The 22,204-nt window shown below is 38.1% G+C and overlaps 1 protein-coding gene across 7 annotated transcripts; it reads right to left on the bottom strand.

The window, feature by feature from the left end:
• Window positions 1-3,415: 3,415 nt before the first annotated feature.
• On the bottom strand, window positions 3,416-20,301 carry RAB5A (RAB5A, member RAS oncogene family). Of its 7 annotated transcripts, none has more exons than XM_031503869.3 (6): window positions 20,170-20,301; window positions 13,505-13,757; window positions 10,082-10,233; window positions 8,887-9,009; window positions 6,982-7,075; window positions 3,416-4,606 (listed from the first exon to the last, which is right to left on the bottom strand). In XM_031503869.3, exons 2-6 carry the CDS (start codon window positions 13,665-13,667, stop codon window positions 4,491-4,493), a joined length of 648 nt encoding a protein of 215 aa, XP_031359729.1. In that variant the 5' UTR covers window positions 13,668-13,757; window positions 20,170-20,301; the 3' UTR covers window positions 3,416-4,490. The 7 variants fall into 7 exon arrangements, with proteins under 7 accessions (XP_031359729.1, XP_021393792.1, XP_085425077.1 ...); XM_021538117.4 differs by lacking the exon at window positions 20,170-20,301 and adding an exon at window positions 19,713-19,954; XM_085568951.1 differs by lacking the exon at window positions 20,170-20,301 and adding an exon at window positions 19,876-19,954.
• Window positions 20,302-22,204: the final 1,903 nt, after the last annotated feature.

The following is a 22,204-nucleotide window of genomic DNA, read 5'->3' as shown; positions in this document are numbered from 1 at the left end:
GCTTCTGGGTCTTTTTACCTGCCTCCAGCCATTCCTTACAGAGAGGGTTTCATGCTGGCTGCAATTAAGGATACCATAAATTCAAGCTCTGCTAACAAGTTAAGGTTTGAAGTTCATCAGAGGTACTTTAAACTTTTTATGATTAAAATCCACATTTCTGAACCACTTCTAGAATACACATTTATTTAATCTAATACAATTAATTTTCCACCAAATGTACCACATCAAAGAAAAAAATTCACGCAATGTGAGCCTTGATTTTTCCTCAAGGATTGTGTTCTTACAAGAAGTATAGACATGTTTCTTCAGCTCCAGATAAGCAACAAAAGAGGATGGTCAGATACAAGGAGCAGGAGGTGGTGACATGGGCCATCTTCTTAATTTAGTCCTACATTGATAGGTCAGCTAAGTTTTGTTGATTCTTTTGCCCTGACTCTGGTCTGCAGACAAGAAAGACTTGTATCCAAAAGGGACAAGATTTTTACTCTTTCTTGCAGATTGTTCCACGTGGGTTATTATTATGGCCTTGGTTAAGCATACAGTTGGTGGTCCTGCACCAAGGGTCCAAAGGGTATTTTACACATTCTTCTAGCTCTCCATGGAAATCAGAGGAAGAAGTGTGAAACAAGCACAAAGAAACATACAGAGCACAACTTAAGGCATCTAAAAGTTATAATTAAAAAGGTATGTCCTTCAGTTTGGTGTTTTGAATCCCTTTCTGATTTAAGACAGAAGAAATCTGCCTTCACAGACTACACTTAGCTGTCTCCTACACTCGATGATGCCAATACTGCCCAAGAAACACAACTACTGCGTAAGCAATGCCAAATCATACACCCCTTTTCAGAGGTCAATCCCCCATCTAGCCAGATTATATTAAAAATACAATATAAATGAACACACTGCAGCCAGCTTCATTGTCTAGAAAGCCACCACATCCCAAACAAGTTCCTTCTGCCTGGAATCGCTTTTGCCTTTATGCCAACACATCGGAGGGGACAGAACATCTCCCCTAACACAAGAAATGGCTTCCCAGGGCAGCCACAGAGGATCTCCAATACAGCACTTTGGTTCAGAGCTCTTTCCTTTATGCTCTGTGTTCAAATCTGACATGATCAGCCCCCTGTACCGTTACAATTTCTAACACTTTTAATTCTCTTATTTCAGAAATGTTGAGGGACAGGGTTAGTCCTCAACTTCCAACAATGACTAAGAATTCTTGCTCCCTTGGGTGCCTTAACCAAGTAAGATATTTAAAGTATCCTCTAAGTAAACAGTAAATCCTAATAATGTCCAAATTATTTTCAAGTACTAGAATTTGTAGGCTGCCAGAAACAGTCTGAGCTGAAACATCTTGCTGAGTTCATTCAGACACTTGAAAGCACATGTTCTCATAGGAGAAAAAGAATTTGAGAAAAATAGAGAAGTTACACCTTGACTGGCTTTTAAACAAAAGTGCATGATCTTCATATTAGACTGCACTTTTAAGCTGAATTAAATGTCACCTAAGACTCCTCATAAGACTTTATTTGCAGTCAAGAGATTAAGATTCCAGAACAGTCTTCTAAGAATGGAAGGGGGAAAAAAAAGAGAAAACTTTGCTGTAAAACCAGAAATAGATTCAATGACATATATATTGTTGCCTGTGAACTAGATTATTAACTATGATCTCAGGTTTTTTCCCATTCCTTAACACAAGGCTGATACTGTAACAGCAGTATGTTTTAAAAACACAGTATACTATAAATACTATTTCAACTTCAGATGATGCATATGAAGTCTTACATAAAAATGGAGTCATGTCTCTCAAGAGCACAGCTCTTCTAATGTGAGAGAAAACACCAGAATGGTGGAAATATCAGCACTAATAAACCAGATTCGTAGAGGGATACTAGAGAACTACAAGGGCTCTTGGAAATCACAGAGCAACAGTAAAAAGAACATCTGTTACCCCTGTACCTCATACTGCATCTGTCCCTAACAATGTTACTTGCCAGTTTCTTATTTTGGTTTCTAATGGGTTTTGAGGGGTTTTGGACTACCTGAAGTACTTGCACCAACTCTTAACATTCACTCATTATTTGAGAATGCATGAATGCCGTTCAACAAAACAGGACTTAGTGTGCCAGCATCTAGTATCTCTCACAGGAGACAACTGACTCAAACACTATTAATCATCTGCAAGATAGAATACAGCTATTTTATTCCAATAAAGGTATTTTTCAGAGTGACTCAAAAGGCAACCTGAAACAAAATCAGTGAAAATATTTTAGGAAGAATTATAGGCATAGTAAAAATGGAATTCCTAATAAGGAAACAAAAAAAAAAAAAATCAAACTAATCCAGAACTGTCTCTTTTCAGTAACAATGAAGTAAATTCAAAGAACATAGATACACTACTCCAATTCTAGCACACAAAGGTGACTCTGAAGAACTCAATTTGAAGACAGAAAATTTTATCTAAGTTTTCATCCACAGTGAGACTTCAGAGCAAGAAGAAACCGACACCTTCTTTGCAACAGGTCCAAGTCACAGCTGTAAGAACTGCAAGAGAATGTGCTGGTATCAAGGTCTAAAGCCATGAAAATGCCTCCAAAATAGACAAAACCATGCCATCTAATCTGACTCAAATACACATCTGGCAGAAAAAACAGACTCTAATTCATTTCATGACAAACTCCAGGTGATGTTGGTCAAGAACTGCTAAAGACTGTATCACCACTGGGTTCTAAACCACCACCAGAGCTTGAAAAAGACACAAAAATCAATTACAAATCACAAGCTGCAGAAGAAACACAGTCAGCTCAGAGACACTGCAATGCAATAAGTCACCTTGTGAACAACTGGCAAAGACTGCATTAGCTGCAGGTTCAAGAGACAATATTACTATTTTGATCATACTTCTAAATGGATATGGTAAGATACCCAATTACCTCAACATTTAAAGATTTATCATAGAATAACTGGAGTGCCACAATATAATAGGACAAGCTTATATTTAGCTGTGCTATAAATTTATTGTAAGCATCTTAAATGCTGACCCATACAGTGAATCAAGACATCTTGTCTGGAACTGTACAAATGTGATAAAACCTCCTGAAACTCTCAATAAGAACCAGTAATCAAAATTTTTTTAAACCACTTTATTCAAACCTGAGCACCTCAATATAAAACTAAACACTGGTGAACTGTCATTTTTCTTGCTAAACCCAGTTTACTGCAAATTTAAAATCTGCACAAGTAAGTTTCTATCAGTTCAACATTTAAATAGACTAATTCATCTCTTCTGACACACTTTGTAGATTTCATATAATGAAAATAACTAAAAGAATTAGTGCAATATACTGGACTGATCAAAATAAAATGTACTTTGGAAAACAAAGTTGCGAAGTTCATTACTGACAGACAGCAGTACTTATGTTACAGATACAGGAGCATCATTTATTACTGTTCTAGCCATAAAGGAAGAACTCAGAACCCCCTTTGATTAGAGAGGAAAAAAGTTAGCTTTAAGTAACTGTACATTCTGTATACCTTTAAGCAACTCTTAAATATTACAGAAAGTATTAAACAAATGTAGACTACAATGCAGAGTACCTATTTACAGTACATTAATATCCAAATTTAAAATCAAGTTGGATGTACATAATCGTTAGTGCACTATTTTTTTCCTTAGGGGAAAAACAAACTGTAATGGCCAGCAATGATCAGAAACAAGAAAGAAGTCACAGACACCGAGTTTGTTGTGGTTTTACTTGAAGAGCTCTTACAGTTTGTAGAGGACAAAAAACCCCATATCCTAAGTTGTAGAGTTGAATTTACTGGTCTGTACCCTCTGAACAGATTAGAAATGAAGTTAGACTTGATTCATCACTAATTCATTAAGATAACTAACTGGGTTGATATAATTTACATACAGTGTACCAACTAAAACTCCACTTTCTCACAAGCATAGGATTTTTAAAGATTGTTAATGTATTATTTGTAATAAAATTATTAACCTATGGAATGTATAACTAAACAGTGGATACCTGCAGAAACAAGTGGTTGCATCAATACTGCAATTAAGTAATTTTTAGACCCTGTTTCTAAGGAGGTTTTAAAGCACAGTTGAGAATTATGGAAAGACCCAATTCTATTTATTATAACAGTGATCAGTACTGAGGCTACAGGAACTGGCCAATTAGGTCCACAGAAAGTAGTTCTTCTACACCCCTAATAATAACAACTGAATTTTAAAACCTTTCAAGTGAAGGAAGTTTATTCCGCCTCCATCTCTCCTCTACTGCTGAAACATTACAGCCAGTGGTGGATACATGCATGTTAAAATTTTAGGTGAAAAAAAAACTCTGTATCATGAACTTGACTATTATCGTAAGTCTCTTCGCTGTTTGGAAGCTGTACTGGACCAGGTTAAGCACTCCAATTCCATGGTTATTAACAGTTAGGAAGCAGAAGAATATTCAGAACAGTTTAAAGCAATTGATCTTTTAGTTACTACAACATTGAGTCTTGGGTGGTTGTGTAGGTTCAGTAAGGTCTACTCCTCTTCCTCTGGCAGAGCTGGCTCCTGCATTCTGTGGTTCATTCTTAGGCAATTTTTTTGCTGTAAGGTGAACAGGAAGTAGAGTTAAACCTGAGATTTTACTAAGATTAAATCACCTGAGTAAACAGAACAACACATTATAGACATATCAGTATACTGTTTATATATTCTGATTTGATTCAGTGCATTGGGAATGAAAGAAGTGAAGACACTTCTTAATGATTAGCTACTTTATTATTTTCAGGAGTGAAATGCATTAGTAACTCAAGCAGTACAATGTATCTGCACAGGTGTGCTATGCCAGTAAATAACAGTTCTTGTGGGAATCCACCCACACAGGAAAGTCTTTAAGATCAGGATGTTAGTGCAAAAAGATACAGAAACATTAAAAACGCACAAAACACTGACAGAAATGGGTCAAACAATTCCCAGATATCCAGCCAGAATAAGTGTTTGCAAACAACATATAAAATGGCCCTCAACACCAGATCAAGCCACGCCTGGTTTTTTTTGGTTGTTTTTTTTTTCAATCTGTCTCTTCAATTCTTATGAGTCAATTGACTGGTAATTTCTTTGTTGCCATTGTAGCTACAAGGTTCCTCCTCAGTCTTAACACAAAAAATAAGGGTGAAAGCAGTCACCCTTCTGAGCAGTAGCTTCTCCTAGATTTCTCTCCATCAGAAAATTGCTAAGTTCTACACAAAAGGACTTCCATAGGCCTATCTTACCAGGGCCCAACAACCACCCTTGTTCTACAGTTTGGCCAAAATGTTTCACTCCAAATTAATTACTTCTGTCAGTTTTTAAAAGAACTTTTTCCAAAATGAACAAAACACAGCCAAAAAAACCTGCAGAGCAGCTATCAACATGTTGTGGTACCAGATAACCTCAGGGTGCTGGGCAAAAGGGTAAGCCACTCTGAGGTCCCCTCTAACTTGAGCCATTCTACAGTTCTGTGGTAAAACCCAAGAATCCACACGGTACTAAGCTGCTGAGCCAGTTTAAAGGGTCAATGCACCAGAAGAAAAATGTCTTCAGAGTAATGTTCTGGATTCTAGAACTGTATCTAGAACTGAATTAGCATTGGGTTTTTTTAACTGGAAGTTCTGAATGAGTGCTGAAGCAGTCACTTTACAAGCAGCTGCAGCATGTATCCAACAATTCTTTCAACATTTTCATTTTTCATTTTCTCTCAGCTTTAACATCATATTTATACATGGTCCTGAGGATTGCATCCGTATTTCCAGGCCATTCCAAATGACATGCAATACTTATAATCTCATCAGAATTTCCATTCAGAGTCTATTGCTGCACAGATCTTGTTCTGAGGTACTGACAAAGCTGAATTTCACCCCACTGATGTAAAATTCTGACATGGAAAAACATTACAGACAAAACACACAACTGTGTGGGCATTTTTTCCCCTAATTGGATATTTTTTTCCTCAAATTTATGTTGTAGGCTTCATTCAAATATGGAGGCAATAATTATTATTGATATATCCAATTTAAAAAACCATCAGATTTTTGGGGATTTTTTTTTAAACAGGAAGCAACCTGCACCATTAAACATAATTTTGAAATTTCACCAGAATACTAAAATTTAGCATTTCTAATCATTAAATGCAGGCCTATCTTGAACATTTATGAGAAAAATATACTTTGCTGTCAGACACAGTGTCTGCATCTATCCCCCTTTTTCAAGTATTTACAGTTAATATGAAGTAAGTACTTGTTATAAAGTGTTGCTATCCTGGCAATTTAATTTCATCTGCTGGAAGTTTGAAAGACACCACAAATTATCTCCTGCTTTCCTGGCTTGGAAAGCAGAAGATTAAGACCTCTTTAAAAATATTTAACTTTAACATCAATGATGATTTTTCACAAATAGCAGGTTAGAGAGGTGCAACAGACAAAACAGATTGAGTGAGGTTATTTGATGCTATACATTACTACTACCAACTAGCAAAGCATCTATTATAATTAAGGTTACTACTGAATAGATTAGTGGCCAGACTAAAAAATTAATTCTTTTTCCTCCACTTTCAGAAGTTTATTAACAATTAAATACAATTCTGGGTACACATGAAACACAAAAGTTTTTGGGTTGTACTTCGTACTACACATTAGCATCTTTACAGAAATCCCTAAGATTATGTTACATTAAAAATATATGAGTAGTTTTACTTTTCACATGCAGGATCCTTTACTTATAACTTGGACACTGAATTTAAGCACACATTGCCATCTTTGGCACAGCTTTTGGATTTCAGACAGTTGCTTAAATAAAATTAAACAAATGAAAGGGAGTAAGAACACTTCAATACCAAAAATAATTTACATTAAAAACACAGATCTTAGGTTAGGAGGATTGCCATGGTCTGAATCACATGAAAACCATTCCCTTTAAAGTTTTCGTTTTGTTCATAAACTCACCAATTGCCATGAATATTTCATTTACGTTCATAGATGTTTTGGCAGACGTCTCCATGAACAATAAGCTGTTGTCATCTGCATAAGCCTGTGCTTCCTGAAAGTTAAAATAAGAATACATTACTTCATTAAAAAAAAAAAAAGAAAACTCATACAATCATTACACACTGTACTTTTAATTGCTACAAAGGAACAATCTCTACAGCATTTTGAAAGAAAGACAGTTTGTGGAAACACTCATCTGACAATGTTATATACCAGCTATGGAGAAGTTAAAATTTCACCAATCAGTTCAACGACTAGAAGTGGAATCTTGAAGATCCCTAATAATCTTAAAAATATCCAGGTGAAAAAATCTCATGCAAAACTAAATAATAAATGAAAATATTTATGAAAGAGACAGCCCCAATGCAGAGCATTAGCTCTGATAGTAAGAACAAATAAGTTTCAGAAAGTGCCACCAAATGCCATCAAGTCCATTATTACCCTGGAAAAAGGCAGTCTATGAACTATCTTGAATCTTTCAACCACTGAGGCAGATGGATCAGAAAAGTTTTATTATCCTGATACAAATTCACAGTTCCAGCAAATAAGTGGCATTCAGTATTTTACCATGTTACCTCCCTTTTCAGTATGAATTTTAATCTGAAACACTGCTCTTAAGAACCTTACTATTTTTGCCGCTTCTTATTAGTCAATTCAGCTGAGAATCTCCAGCTTATGCTTATGTAACTGCCTTTGCATTCAATAAGAAATCTGTGAAAAAACTGAACTACAGAACACCTATGATGATAAGAATAATCTACAGTGCTCTATAATTGTGTCATCTGCTAAGATCTATGTAATTTATACCTGAAACAACACATTAACAAATACTCATTGCTATCTGCAATGAGAAAGGTCTGTCAAGCCCACAAGGAGTCCATAAATCCACAGTAGCAAACCCCCTAACATTTAAAAAACATTGAAATTGTAATTGTTCAAGAAATAGTACAGGTAGATCTACTGTGATACTTAAATGCGCTTATATTATTGACAGCAGTCATGCATGAACTTTTTGTTAAATGTAACAATTTTTCATAAAACACCAAAGTCTCATGTCAATTGTCATGAAAGTATAAAATTAAAAAATTGGCAGAAAAACATCTAAACCACTGCTAACCTTATAATTCAACCCTCCAGAGTTATAAAAGGTTTCATTATTATATGCAGCTGTATCTCAGTGACACCAAACAGATTAAAAACTGTAAATTACTGACTAATAAACAGTATCTTAATTCAAAGTCAGTCAATCATGAATGGACCAAAACTACCTGTAGTTAATTTAATTCAGCTTAAAGACTATTTTCTGATGACTTGATTAAACTTTCTAGAAGATGATCTGTGAGAGCACAGATGTAATCACTAAACCAAAAGAAATACCATGAAAAGCTCCATTAAAATTTCAACATTGCTTCAACAGTACAGCTTAAGCAAGTTAGGCACATCAATCATCTTTGTATCATATGATAATCAAAATTCTCTGGCTGACAAGCCAGACAGAACAGCTTGCACTGAGTTACTGCTATCTCATCCACCGAAACTCTAGTTACTGATAATTTTGGGTAGAAGACAGAAAGAGGTCACATCAAAGAACAGATACTCAATTAGCCTTAAAGATACGCAAATAAATTAATTATTCCTCAAAGTCAAATTAATTATTCCAAAAAGCCTATTCCTCCATATTACTTGTACAGAAATAGGTTTTTTGGTAGCGTGTATAATTTAATTAGTCTCAGTTGACATTTATATTTAACAACATGACCCCCATAATAACTAGCTAGGCTATGTGTATAAGCTCCCCGTAGGTTTATTTACTATCTATTCAAACAAAATGCAATATCTATGAACAAAAAATAATGTACATACCTGGAAATCCACAGCTCTTTTGTTAGCTAGATCAGCTTTGTTTCCTGCTAAAGCTATTACAATATTAGGACTTGCTTGTCGCTGAAGTTCTTTGACCCAATTTTTCGCTCTGGCAAAGGACTCCTGTTAATGATTATAAATGATGCAACTGAGTTTTATCATCCTTTTTTACTCACCTATTATCCTCATCTCTGTTATCTACACTTCAAGCACAAAACGCCAATGCAAGGCTGCTACCTTAGTCCAAAGGCACACTCCAAATTGCCAACCGAGCTTTTTAAAATGAAACATTCCTGCCTTAGTTCTCAACTGTGCTTAGCTGTGATAATGCTGAAGTAAACAGGTAGGAAGATCTTTGTGTAGACAGAGTAAGGAAAGAAGTGGTTAAGAGAGAAAACAGCAATTTCAGTTTCTCTGGAAGATTCATTGAAAAGGCCTCAAAATTACTTTTTAATTACTGGGGACTGTTCATTATGGTACATGATTGCTGTGGATTTTTTGAAAGTTTTGGGTTGTAAGTCAAATTTTATCAGAAACTAGTGAAGCTTATCTCATCCAAGTTCAAATAAAAAGAAATCTAATAACCTCTAGGTTATGGTCTCAATAGACTGTGCTACCTTTCCAATCCTTAATCAAAATTTGCAAAAATACAATATTAAAATAATGTCTTCACTACCATGGTGCCACCAGCAATGTGATGAGAGTAACAGCTCAAACTCCATGAACTAACTGATTTAAGGGTGGGTTAGAAAACACTTTTACAAGAGGATTTTTCCTCTTCCTTTCCCTCTTTTTAATAAAGAAAACCACCCCAAAGCAAACAAAAAAACCAAAAACAAACAAAAAACCAACCAAACAAAAAACAAACCAAAAGACAATAACAATAACCCAAAAACAACAACAAACAAAAACCCAACTCTAGAAACAGTCTTTTAGCCAGAAAAGTTTAGAGACACAAATTGACATTACACAGTGCAGTATGAAATGAGCAATCTGGTCCAGCAGAAGGCATCCCTGCCCATGGCAGGAGCATTGGACTAGACAACCTTTAAAGGCTTCTTCCTATCCAAACCATTCTATGATTCTGCAAAATGATGAATCGATTTACACAAGTCAGTGAGAAAAAATAAGTAAAGATCAGTGCAAGACTGGTAACTTCCAAATCCCCTTTGTGCATCCCTAATCCAGTACTTACCTCGTTTGTAATGTCGTATACCACTATAGCTGCTTGTGCTCCTCTGTAGTACATGGGTGCTAAACTGTGGTACCGCTCTTGGCCAGCTGTATCCCAAATTTCAAATTTTACTGTTGTATCATCCAGACAAACGGTCTGGGTTAGAAAAGCAGCTACAAAAAAAACAGAGGTGCTGAAACCAGAAGTTTGCTTGTATCTCTATAGTCATATATATAGTTATGCTCACAGAGATGCAAAACATTTCAAGCCTACTATTTAAATACAACAAGTTTGATGCAAGCATTAGCTGACAGTCTGTGACTCTGATGAACATAGAGGAGTTATTTAAACAACTGGACATTCCTCAGGTTAGACATAAGAAAGCAAAAATTGTAAAGAATTTCTGTTTTCATTATAGTGAATCTGAGTAACCATAAGCCTTCTCTTAAAGCTTCTAGATACAGTCTGTTGAAGAAGGATGTATACTAGTGTACCAGTAGCAGAACCCCATCATACTCTAATACAACAGTTCAGATATTTTAATTCTACACATTTATATTGCTTGAATATCATCTTCAAACTTTGATTTTCAGCCCCTAACAACTTCACCTTAGCTAACAGGTCTGAAGAAAGAAGCACTTCTTCTAAGTTCTTGTTGTCAAAGCAACTATATTTTTGACTTTGCAAGTAATCTCAACAATTAACTTCAGCAAAATTTCAACAGCCTGCAGTTTCAGGGAAACTTGCAGCCATTTCTACTACAGCTGAACACATTACCATAAATAATGGTCTTCCAGTTACAGAAAATACTAACTCATTCCAAGTCCTCAAACAGTTACTACTAGTAAAAGTTTTCCATTCAGATTAAGGAATAATCAGAAGTATGGAGGTGAGAGCCCACACAGTACAGAAATCAGTATTAAAAACTAAACTAAGGAACTCTCACTACTTAGCTGAAGCAGGAACTCTGATCACTAGGCTCACTGACAGACTGTGGCCAATTTAAATCAAAAGACTGAAGAGACACCAGCCCCTAATGCTTGCATATCTGGGATTTCATCCTGTCCTACACACTCTGCGACATCATAGTGTAAGAATCATTCCAAAACTGCTCCAACCTTCAACTCAGCTCATAACAGAAGCCAAAATGAAGCCAATCTTGCTCTGTAAAGGACATTGTAACTAGCATACAGAAGTGTCCCTGTCTCAGCTGTAAGCAGCAGCTGCATGGTACTTAGCTGCTGGCTGGGGTTAAACTGTGACCAGAAGCTGACTCCTTAAGTGGTCAGGTGCTCCTGCTTCAGGGGTATTAGCATCCATCACAGATGAGCAGGCAGGCTGGAGAAGGTAAAAGCTTTGATGTTCCAATGTTAAATCAACATAAATCTCTCTAAATGTTACATATCCGAACACTGGTAGAACAGGCTCCACTTGGCAGCTCCCTAAGCAGCACAGAAGCAAAACAGAGTGGAAAAACACCATACATCCTGCACTAAACTAAGGCTTCCTCCCCAGAACCAGCTCAATATTGTATTTCTTCAAGGCAGAGACAAGATGATTTTCAAGTTCTCAGAATTATTCTCTTAACATAAAAATGTACCTACACTGTATAAATGAAGGTAGGTACTTGGAAAGAGAATTAAACAAGAAGTTTATTCTTTTCAATCCTCTTTTGTTTTTGTCAAAAATAACATTTCAACCACTTTAAAATGCCAATTAATCTCTGAAAAAAAGGCTAACTTTCTTCGACCTTGCCAAGGCCATAGTAAATTGACAATTAATCATCTGTTAATTATCTGAAAGTCTATCATCTTTAACAGCCATACTTTTGTCTTAAGCAACTAACAGGCCTGGCTACAATCTGAAGTGGCAAAACCACACCACCACCATCCACCATGTCTGCCTTTAACTGCACTCCCTTTCAGATGTTTTTATCCAGATTCACAATGCACATAAGCCTCTCTTTGTTAGAAGGCCCTTCTGTATACAAAGAAAATTATGCCTTAGGCAACTACAAGCCACAGAGTTAGACAGCTTTCTCTATAGAAAACTTTTCTGAATCCTAACATTGCTGCATGTAATAGTTCTCAGCTGTATTATATAGAATTTCCTTGTTTCTACTTGATAGAGAAGAGGCACAAGTTAATACAGATTACACTAAACCTTACACATCTGAACTTGAACTTAGGCTCTTGTATAACCTTTGTTTAGATTTTGAACAGTGTAACAGGGTTTTGGTTATTCCAAACACTAAAACAAGAAAAAACTAAACAGAGGTTAAATTAATTTTACTTAAATTTAACTGGTTTTAAACTAAAAACCTTGTTGTTATTGGAAAGTTAATTCACAACACATCTTTGAGAATGCTCTCTGTATTACCACACAGCTGTTTATCAGAACATACAGAAACTTTCATACTAACACCTATCCTCAAGCCATGACAAAAGGCACAAAGCCAAAAGTGTGCAATAGTAAGACTGCTAAAGTAGAAAATATATGGTTGTCTATTTATGCTGACAGATAGAAAAAATAAATACATTTAACAGCTAGATACAGGGCAAAAGAATAATGCAATGAAATTCAGCTTGTATCTATTTTTGTAAGCTTTCCAGTGTTTTTACACTTCAACAACTGTTGGTATGTGAAGACATACAGACCACTAGAAGGCCTTCACATAAATATTACAATGGCTGACTCATGCAAGCTGCAACAGCAACTACTGGAGAGTATTTATCAATTCACAAAATTCATACCTTGTAAAGTCTGTATGCTGTTAGGTAGTTTTAGGAAATGTTTAAATTTATCCAAGGAGGAATACAGCTCAAAGCACAAACACAAACTACAATATAATTTAAGAAATCTGTCAAGCAGAAAAGTGTGATAAAATCTGTTTAAAGTTAAACAGATTTTTAAAAATTCTGGTAGCCAGCACCTGTTTTGTTTGAAATCAAAAAATGGAAAACCAGCACAATAAATTCTGCGATTAACACAAAAATATTTCCAGAAATGTAGCAAGTTCTCCAAAATCAAAGTCAGAATGCATAAGAGACAAACACAAGCCTTATGGAAGATGCAATGCTAGGGTTTTTTTCACAGAAACTAGCTTCTACTTTCATAGAAGCTTATAGTTCTTACTAAGCAGTTATTTAATGCATTAAGCATGCAGCACAATTAAAAGAGCCACACACCCACTTACAAACAAAATGTAACATTTAGCTCAGGTTTCAAAACTATGCAGTTCAAGAACACGTTTAATACCTCCGCTTGAAAAGGATGCTTGTGTTTAACTCAGAAAGTTATAGTTCTCAATTAGTGACGCAGGGCTCAGATTTGATCCCTGCTGTCAATGACCCACTCTAGAAGTGCTGTTACATTAAAGGTTTTCAAGGGCAAGGACAATATAAACACATAACACGTAACAAACTAACAGGGTAATTTTCTCACCTCCAATCGTACTTTCTTGAAATTCATGAAACTGTCCTTTTACAAAACGAAGCACCAAACTTGATTTGCCAACTGCAGACTCTCCTAAAAGTACTAGTTTGAATTGGCAAATTTTATTTCCAGCATTTGGCCCGTTGGGCCTTGTTGCTCCTCGATTAGCCATGTCCAAATTAGAAAGCAGTCCTTTGTTTCAACAGCTTTTGAAACCAAGTTCCACTGAGATCTGAGTTCTGGTTCTTCTGCCAGTAACAACCTAGTTTGTGAAAAGACAGTGTGTGCATTAGATTTACAAACCAAGTAAGAAAAGTCTCATTCACTAATGCAATATATTTTATATAACTTCACCTAGTATTTACCGAAGTCAACAGTCTAGACTCCAGGTACCATCACTGATAAGTTGTCAGCTATAGCTAGAATTTATGATACATGAACAAGTTATCTTCTTCAACACCTAGTCTTCCCATCAAAGCTTCAAATTAGCACATTAAAATCCAGTTATGCTGTTTCTTGCAAGACCTCAGTCTCCAGTTATGTCTTAACAAATCAAGATTGATTTAAAACACAATAGATTCAGACTTTCAAATTGTCAGTAAAATAACAAATGACAAGCAGGAATAACTTTTCATAATTATGCTATTGCTAACCAATATTCCAAAGTCTTGAACACTGCTCAAGGATGCTAAAAATCCGAGCAATTTGGGAAAACTCAAATACCACAGTACCTTCTTTGCAAGTGTAGTTCATCAATTCACTTCTATCCCATCTATCAAACACAGTTTCCTTACATAAAAGTACAGATCTTCACACACAAACCACTAATACCCTCTCTAATTAACAACTGTACTGAGAAGCAAAAGTGAAGCCTTCCATATGAAAACCAAATGACCATAAGAATTCCAGACCACTTTGCACAAATCACCAGAGAACCACCATACTATGATAAATTTCTATTTCCAATACTTACACATGTCCTAGACCAATATTAACAACAGAGATTTTGATAAGAACAAGTATGAACAGCGCATTACTTAGTCTGCTTACTCTTCTTTCCAGCTGCTTAAAAAAAACCCCATCCACAGTACTTACTCATAAAGAAAGAGAAGCCTTTAGACTCTGCTGGTACCACTTGTGACCCTAATATTTATGCTTTTACACACTTAACAGCAGATACAAAAGACCTCTCAAAATTAGTTCATAATTTTGTCCTACTCCAGCTGATCATTTATTTGAATTAAGCAGATTTTGCAGGGATACACCTTTTCTAACATCTATGACGTGAGTTAGGTTAGAGTACATGCTCCTGGTGCAAAAAATGGCTTTAATTCGTATATTGCAAAAAAAGAAGCAAACATAAAAGTTTCAAATGACTCCCTGTTCTTTATTATTTGTGATGAAGCAACTACATTTTAAACCAAGTAGTAGTCTTTAGCCATCTTCCTATTTCAAACCCCTCAGCACATAGATTAGGCACTTAAGTATTCCTGTTTACTACAGGCCTAGCTCAGATGCTAAGCCCACTCTCTCCTTCCTAACTCTCCCCTTCCCTCAACCCAAGTCTTGAAGACCCTTCTTTCCTGGAAAGTGCTTCAGCAGCCTAGCTGAACCTTACCCTTCAGTAACATACTCCCTTGCAAACTAATATTCATGGAGTAAATGAGGACAAAAATCTTAGCATTATTTACTGAAAAATGTAACAGCTGAAAAACAGATACTTAATTTCTCATTGTAAGCAGAATATAGGTCTTAAAAATATTTACAGCATCTTAGAGGCACTTTTATTTGCTCATGTTCCTCCTTTTCTCATATCTCTCAAAATAATTTACCTTCTTTAAGGGAGGTTACAATGATTTTGCATTCTGTCCTGAGTTTGTGTCCCATTTGACAATTACATCACACTTAAAAATATGTATTTTTAAAATTTAAATTGTATAGCAATCCATCAAGTAGTAACTTTTAGCTATATATTCTTAGAAACGTGTGAAAGTATTCCACAGTGAAAGGATGAAGCAAAAAAGCCCCTGCAAATCCTACCATCGTTGTTATTAACTACCACATTAATTCTATACTACAGTTCTTATTCATTAAACTAATTTTGGGGAAGTATTTCAGAATACAGGAATGGATCCAGTTATTTTAAAAATACTAGACCTCTCATCCTTATACCATAAATCAACAATTTTGCCCTACTAGTGTGTTGGTTCTCAGGCAAGACTCTTCTCCCCTCCATGATGTGGAAATATGCTTCAGAAGTTGTGGAGTGATTTGGCTAAAAATGGATCAGTGACAACAGTTAATCTCTCCTTAACTGTACAACAATAGAGAATGCAGCAAGGCATAACCAAAATAGAGGTGGTTCAGAATACTGTTACCCATTTGTTTATCTTTTCCTCTGGAAAAGAAAATAAGACTTTAAACTTAAAAAATTCCCATCCGTTTGCTGTAGCATTCTAGTGTGTTTGGACAACCATGAAATAATTAAAAACCCTGTTTTTTAATATGCCCCATGTTTCTCCAGACTCTGCAGCATTCAAAGAAACATAAGGACAATATCCAATGACTGTGTGACTTAGTACTCCTGGGAGCAAGTGACTTCTAGATGACACACAGTGAGGAAATCAAGCCACTGCACAGGTTACTCCCGATGACTGCTTTTTTGCTTGCTGTTTCCCATACTGACAGCAAAAGGAGGTATGAGAAAAAAAAATTGCATAATATTTATCAATTTCACCTGAGCATTTACAGGTGGCTGTTATTTCAGGTTTTTATCACTTTCAAAACACTAATTATACCCCTTGCAAAACTACTTCAGAACACAAAGCTGACATAGGTTGTGAATAAAAATATCTGATTCAATTTTTACAGATGCCCAAGCTACAGAAGTTTACATTCTTACAGCATCCCTCCCCTGAAATCATCCTAGACAGTCAGATACCATGTACAAAAATAACCAGCTCTCAAGCTGATAGCAGACCACAGCACCTGATAGGAAGGCCATCTAAGAAACATACTGTAAACCTCATTCATTCAACAGTCACTTCAATACATCTAATAAATTAATAATGAAACCTACTAGTCATACCACCCACTTTTCAACAGCTCAGGATAAAAGAAAATGCAAGACTGAAAACCTGATAGAACACATTTAGATGATTGTGACATATTAATAAAAGTCACTAACACCTTCTATAAGTGTATACAGAAATCATCATCTTTTGAAGTTTCAGATGATGCCAAAACTCTGTAGTTGAATTTCACAACATGGCAGCATACACAAAAAGCAAGGGAAGTACCTGCTTAATCTGAAGAGAAGCAGTACTGCAGTTTGACACAGCCACTGCACAATGGTTTTGGGCTGTTCTTTGCACATCTGTGAGCTGAGCACACAGTGCCTCAGAAAGATTCAGAAGAAAATTTCAATGCTACAGTCCCCCATGCACACTCCAAGTCTCAGGTCACATTCATTCTACTACTTCTTAATTCATCAGTAAAATACAAACCTGGAGAACCTGGGAGGAACAGTAAATTCAGTACCCTACCTATACACTACAAACTCAGCTCTGGTAAAAACTTCCTGGGAAAAATTCCACTGATATGGCTCCCCTTCTAATTTTGTACGCAATGTAATCAATATGTTTGGACTATGTAAAGGAAGAAAACCTGGGCAAGACATTTTCATTCACCTACACATAGGCAAGTACACAACTGTTTGGCTTGAAACAGCTCTTAAACAGATACATATGGGAGTTATGGAAGTGATCTACTAGTATAAAAATCTGCTAAAGAAAATACTTTATGTGGGAAATGGATTTGTAGAGATTTCTTAGGGATTGACAGAAGGGTTTTCTTTGGAGAAACAGAACTATGAAAGATGCACTGTATTGGGATGCACGAGGGGTAGTTTTAGATGATTGGCTTTAAGGCATCTACAGCATGGCGTGACAAAAAGCTGATAGGCCAAGAAACACTTATGGTTTATTATAATTAGGAAATAGTCAGCTTCTGATTGTGATGGTGTGAATTATAATAACTGTACTGCCTCACCCTTCTCATGAGACTGAAAATGGAATAAAGGTTTTTAAAATGCCTCTCAGTTGCCCCAACTCCAGGTCAGGAAAAGGGTATTGTCCAACAAATATAAAATTTTTTGAGACAGATGGCTTCAGATAGATGGAAATGAGGGAGATTTTCTTACTTTTATAGAGTTTAACATAAAAACTCCATTTTGCAGTCTTGGGTGGTATAAATACATAGGTCACTATGCTAAGTAGGAACTTTCACTCTTCTGAATATCCCCCCCATGACTGAGCAGGTCCATGCTGAAATGCCAGAACACAAAGCCTGGAGTATATTATGAGCTAAGTACTCCTCATAATCCCACCAACTAATTTACTGTATGCTGCATATTCTCCTCACTCCAGAAGAGAAATTTGTATGCTGTTGGACAGTCTGAGTTTTATTTATGAAAGAGTACTAAGTATTTTAACAGATCAAACACAAATCTTATTATGCTTGAGCCTCTGTACAAAATACGAACAGCCCCAGCCAATACACACAAACCCTCAATTTAATGGCATAATTCAGTCATGCAAGCATAAGCACTGGACTATTTCAACTACAAGACAGCTAATAAGAAGTATCAAAGTAACACTGGTGACAAAAGCCAGCCAGAAGAGATTAAGACAGTGAGTACTGTTCCTACAACTAATGTGATTAAACATATTATCAAATAGAAAGGCCACAGGAAAAAATTCATGATAAATTTAAAACTGGAACATTCCACCACTTTTATATGCCATAGCAAACAACACTGTTTCTTACTGCTAAACTTTTGTATGCTGCATTAACAGACATAAAGCATACAATGCTGAGGCTGCAACTATTATCTACTTTAAATTTTTTTATACTGGACTTTCTTGAATGTTTTAAAAGTCAGTAAGTAAAAAGCCTTATGTATTAGCCACTCCTACTAACTGAATTTTTCTTCTAGGTTCAGCAGAATTAGTGTGATACCTTACTGTAGTGTTCAAGACAGTGACAGGGACAACCAGCAAAATGCTTGCAATATGTAAGCCAGTTTACATAGAAACATAATGAGACTAAGTTAAACAAGTGCATCAACACAGTTGCTGCAAAAAAATCACAGCCCTACAATTAAAGGTATTAGCCATCTCAAAAGCTCATCTGAATGATGAATGGTAGCAATTGCTTTCAGATAAACTGGTTTATCTTACAGGAAATGTAAGTGATGACTACAATACCATTGTCTCTAGTTACCTCACTTCAGCCAACATCTACCTCTTCCTGACATTTCTCATTATGGAAGAACAATATCTATAAGCAATCTGTAGGTAAGCATGACTGTAATTCTGAACAGACACTATAAAACTGGAAAAAATAAAAAATACTACGATTTTTACTTTGCTTGAATGTTATATGAAAGAAATGTATTAATTTCAGCTGCTTAATTTGCTGTTTAGCCTCTCGTTACCATCCTCAAGCTCTTAAAGAGGCATAAGGTAGAAAAAAAATCATTACAAATGCCGAGCGAACAGCCTTTCATGGCCCCGTTTGGAACATTTTGATACTTCTCATGCAATTCAGCTCTTCTCTAAAGCACAAAAAGCTTAGGTTTGGTCCTCCACCCTACCCCAGCTTTGTCTAGTTCCAATTGCGTGCGATGCAGAAGATATCCAGCATACTAGGCCTGTTGCGATCCCCCCGATGGCGACGCATTTTCGGGAGCATTTTACTTCCCACCTAGTTCACCGTCCTTCTTCCAGACGCAAGCGAAAGGGAAAGCGAGGGACCCACCACCCAACCTCCCCTTCCATATCTCACAAGCAACTCGAGGGGCACAGCCCTGAGGGCCGGCCCCAGACAGCGATACCTCTCCGCAGGAGCGCCCGCACATAGGGGAGGATCCCCGCTCTCCCGGGCCCAGCCCCTCCATCCCCCGCCGCCACCTCCCCTCCCCCGCGGCTCCCTTCCAGGCGCAGGAATAAGGGGAAGTGGGAAAACCGGGGGCGCCATTTTGAGCCGGGAAAGGAGAGAGCAGCGTCCCCGCTCCGCACGCCGCGCTGCCCACCTCGGCCACCCGTACCGCGGCACGGCGCTCCCGCAGCGCCGGGGGAGCGGCTGCCGGCAGGAGCCCGGACGAGGCGCGTCTCGCCGCCGCCGGAGCCCCCCCGCGCCGCCTCCGCCGCCTCACCTGGCCGGGCTGGGGGAGCCGGGGCGGCGGCGCAGCGGCGTCCGTCCGTCGGGCGCGTCGGTCGGGGCCGGCGGGCGCGCCGGAGCAGGGTGGGCGGAGGAGGGGTAAGAGGGGAGGCGGCTCCTCGGTGGGGGCGAGGGGCGGGGGCGCAGCCGTGCCTCACCCAGCCCCGCCGCCGACTTCCGCCGCCGCCTCTGCCCCGACCAAAACACGCTCACACACACACAGCACGCACTTCCGCCGCCGCCACGTCACGCCCGCACGCGCCGTGCCCTTCCGGTGCGCCCGCGCCACGCGTCACGTGGCTCCCTTCCCTTCCCACCTTTCCCTCCTCCCTTTGTTCCCGCTCCCGGCCGAGCCGCACTCGGCTGTAGGGTGTTCCCTGTCTCCCGCTTCTCCCCAGCGCTGCGGGAAGAGTCCCTGGGAGCGACCCGCGCCTCCTCCATCTTCCACTTACGGTGGGGGTGGTGAGGCACTGGAGCGGGTTGCTCAGACAAATGCAGGACGCCCCATCCCTGACAGTTTCCAAGGCCAGGCTGGGTGGGGCTCTGAGCAACCTGCTGGAGTAGGAGGTGTCCCGGCTCAAGGCAGGGGAGTTGGGACTGGAGGATCTTTAAGGTCCCTCCCACCCCAAACTATTCCGTGAGTTTCTGCCACCCCGAACTATTCCGTGAGTTTCTGCCACCCCGAACTATTCCGTGAGTTTCTGCCGATGCTTCAGGGAGTGCACTGCAGCCTGAGGAGGCCACTGAGGAGCGCGGGATGGGAGCTGGGTATCACGCACACAGACAAGTCCTGGTTTAATCCTCTCAAAGAACCAGTTTCCAAAGCTATTAGTCAAATGAGTTGAAAGGAGGAACTACATAGGAAAACCTGCATTGCCATCGGGAATTTACCTTTTTTGAGCAGTCTCTGATAAAGCCCAGAACAAGTCTTGACTGCTTCATAGCACAAAGCATGACCTTGTGAGAAAGCAGCATAAAGGCCACTTGGCCACAAGCTGTAAGTGGATTGTAGTGGAAACAACAATAATGATAAGCATTTCTTCAGTATAGCAGCTTTAACAAGGTCTAAGAGTTGGCATTTTAAAGAAAGAAAGAAAGAAACCAACTTGTAAGACATTTAGTAAGTGTATCAATAATGGTATTTGGTAATTGATACAATTTAATGAAGATTGTTGAGATACTCCACCACAGGAAATAATCAAATTGTTGCATTCTCAAAATATATTTTTTATTTCAACCACATATATTTAAATGAAGCAAAAATCAAGTTGGGTAAAGCCTGTGGTTTGTGTTACGCTGCTTTCCCCTTCCTTAGTATCACATATAAATACTTGAACATACTGAAGTGAATGGAATGAAAACAGATTGTTTTTTTAGTCTTCATCAGTTCTTCTTTTCCATACACTTTTCCACTGGTACCAGTTTGGTCTCAGAGTAACAATTTCCCCTTTCTCCTTTATTAAGTTGAAGTTAATCACTTAACATAAGTGCATTGTGAAAGGCCAATATGTAACTTCAAAAAAAGTAAAATAGTCTGCATTCACCAGTGATGTAGAATGCCAGACTAGCTCCAGAGAAACATGTTTGTTTAAGTAAAGTATACAAACTTTTTTGAGCTGTGAGTTTCCTAAATGTTTGAAAGAGTTGTCCTTTAACTCATGTAATCCTGCCCTAGTACACTGCTTATTTGCCATAACCCATTGACTGGTCTCAATATGTTCAACTGGATTGCAGGATTTGCTGAGCAAACAGCAGATTCCTGATAACCAAATGTGTTTTACTACACACCTGACATGCATGCATTGGAGCACCAGGCACCAGCATCCAGTCAACCTGGCAGCCACTCACTCAACTCACTCACTCACTCACTCACTCACTCACTCACTCACTCACTCACTCGCTCACCCACCTCCCTGCAGTAAGACAGAGAACATAACAGAAAGAACAAAAGCAGGAAAACTTGTGGGTTAAGATAAAGACAGTGTAATAGATGAAGGAAAGTGGAAGTTAAAAGGCAAGGAAATCACTGGCAACCTCCCATAAGCAGGACAGTGTCAGCCCATCTCCAAGCAGCAGCCACCTTGGAAGACAATCTCCTTTGTCTACCTCCATTTTCTATTGCTGATTGTAATGCTGTGTGAGATGGAATATCCCTTTGATCAATTTGGGTCAGCTGTCCTAGCTGTATTCCACTCCCACATTTCTGGACCATCAGCAGCATTTCTTCCTGGGTGGGGCTGATGACAAAGTGGGGAAAAAGAGAAAGTCCTTACTCTGTGCAAGCACTGTTCAGCAGTAGTTGAGGTACTGCTGTGTTACCAACAGTAGTTTAGTCACAAATCCACAACACAGCACCATTCAGTCTGCTATGAAGAAAATGAACTCTGCCTCAGCCAGACACAGTACATACATGAACAGTTTTTGTGGAAAAATATCACACTCAATCTTTAGAATAACTTGAACTAAATTCAATTTAGAGATTAAACA

Source organism: Lonchura striata, chromosome 2, assembly GCF_050655825.1.
Source record: "Lonchura striata isolate lonStrDom1 chromosome 2, ASM5065582v1, whole genome shotgun sequence".
Classification (NCBI taxonomy): domain Eukaryota; kingdom Metazoa; phylum Chordata; class Aves; order Passeriformes; family Estrildidae; genus Lonchura; species Lonchura striata.
Note: the sequence above shows the minus strand (reverse complement) of the source record. Positions and strands in the feature narration are given on the sequence as shown.

Excerpts from the sequence above, each read along its gene's own strand:
- RAB5A (XM_031503869.3), bottom strand. The coding sequence starts at position 13,667 with ATGGCTAATCGAGGAGCAACAAGGCCCAACGGGCCAAATGCTGGAAAT. Across the intron at positions 9,010-10,081 it reads TATACGACATTACAAACGAG|GAGTCCTTTGCCAGAGCGAA; the intron begins GTAAGTACTGGA and ends AATCATTAACAG. Across the intron at positions 4,607-6,981 it reads TGAAATATTCATGGCAATTG|CAAAAAAATTGCCTAAGAAT; the intron begins GTGAGTTTATGA and ends TTCACCTTACAG.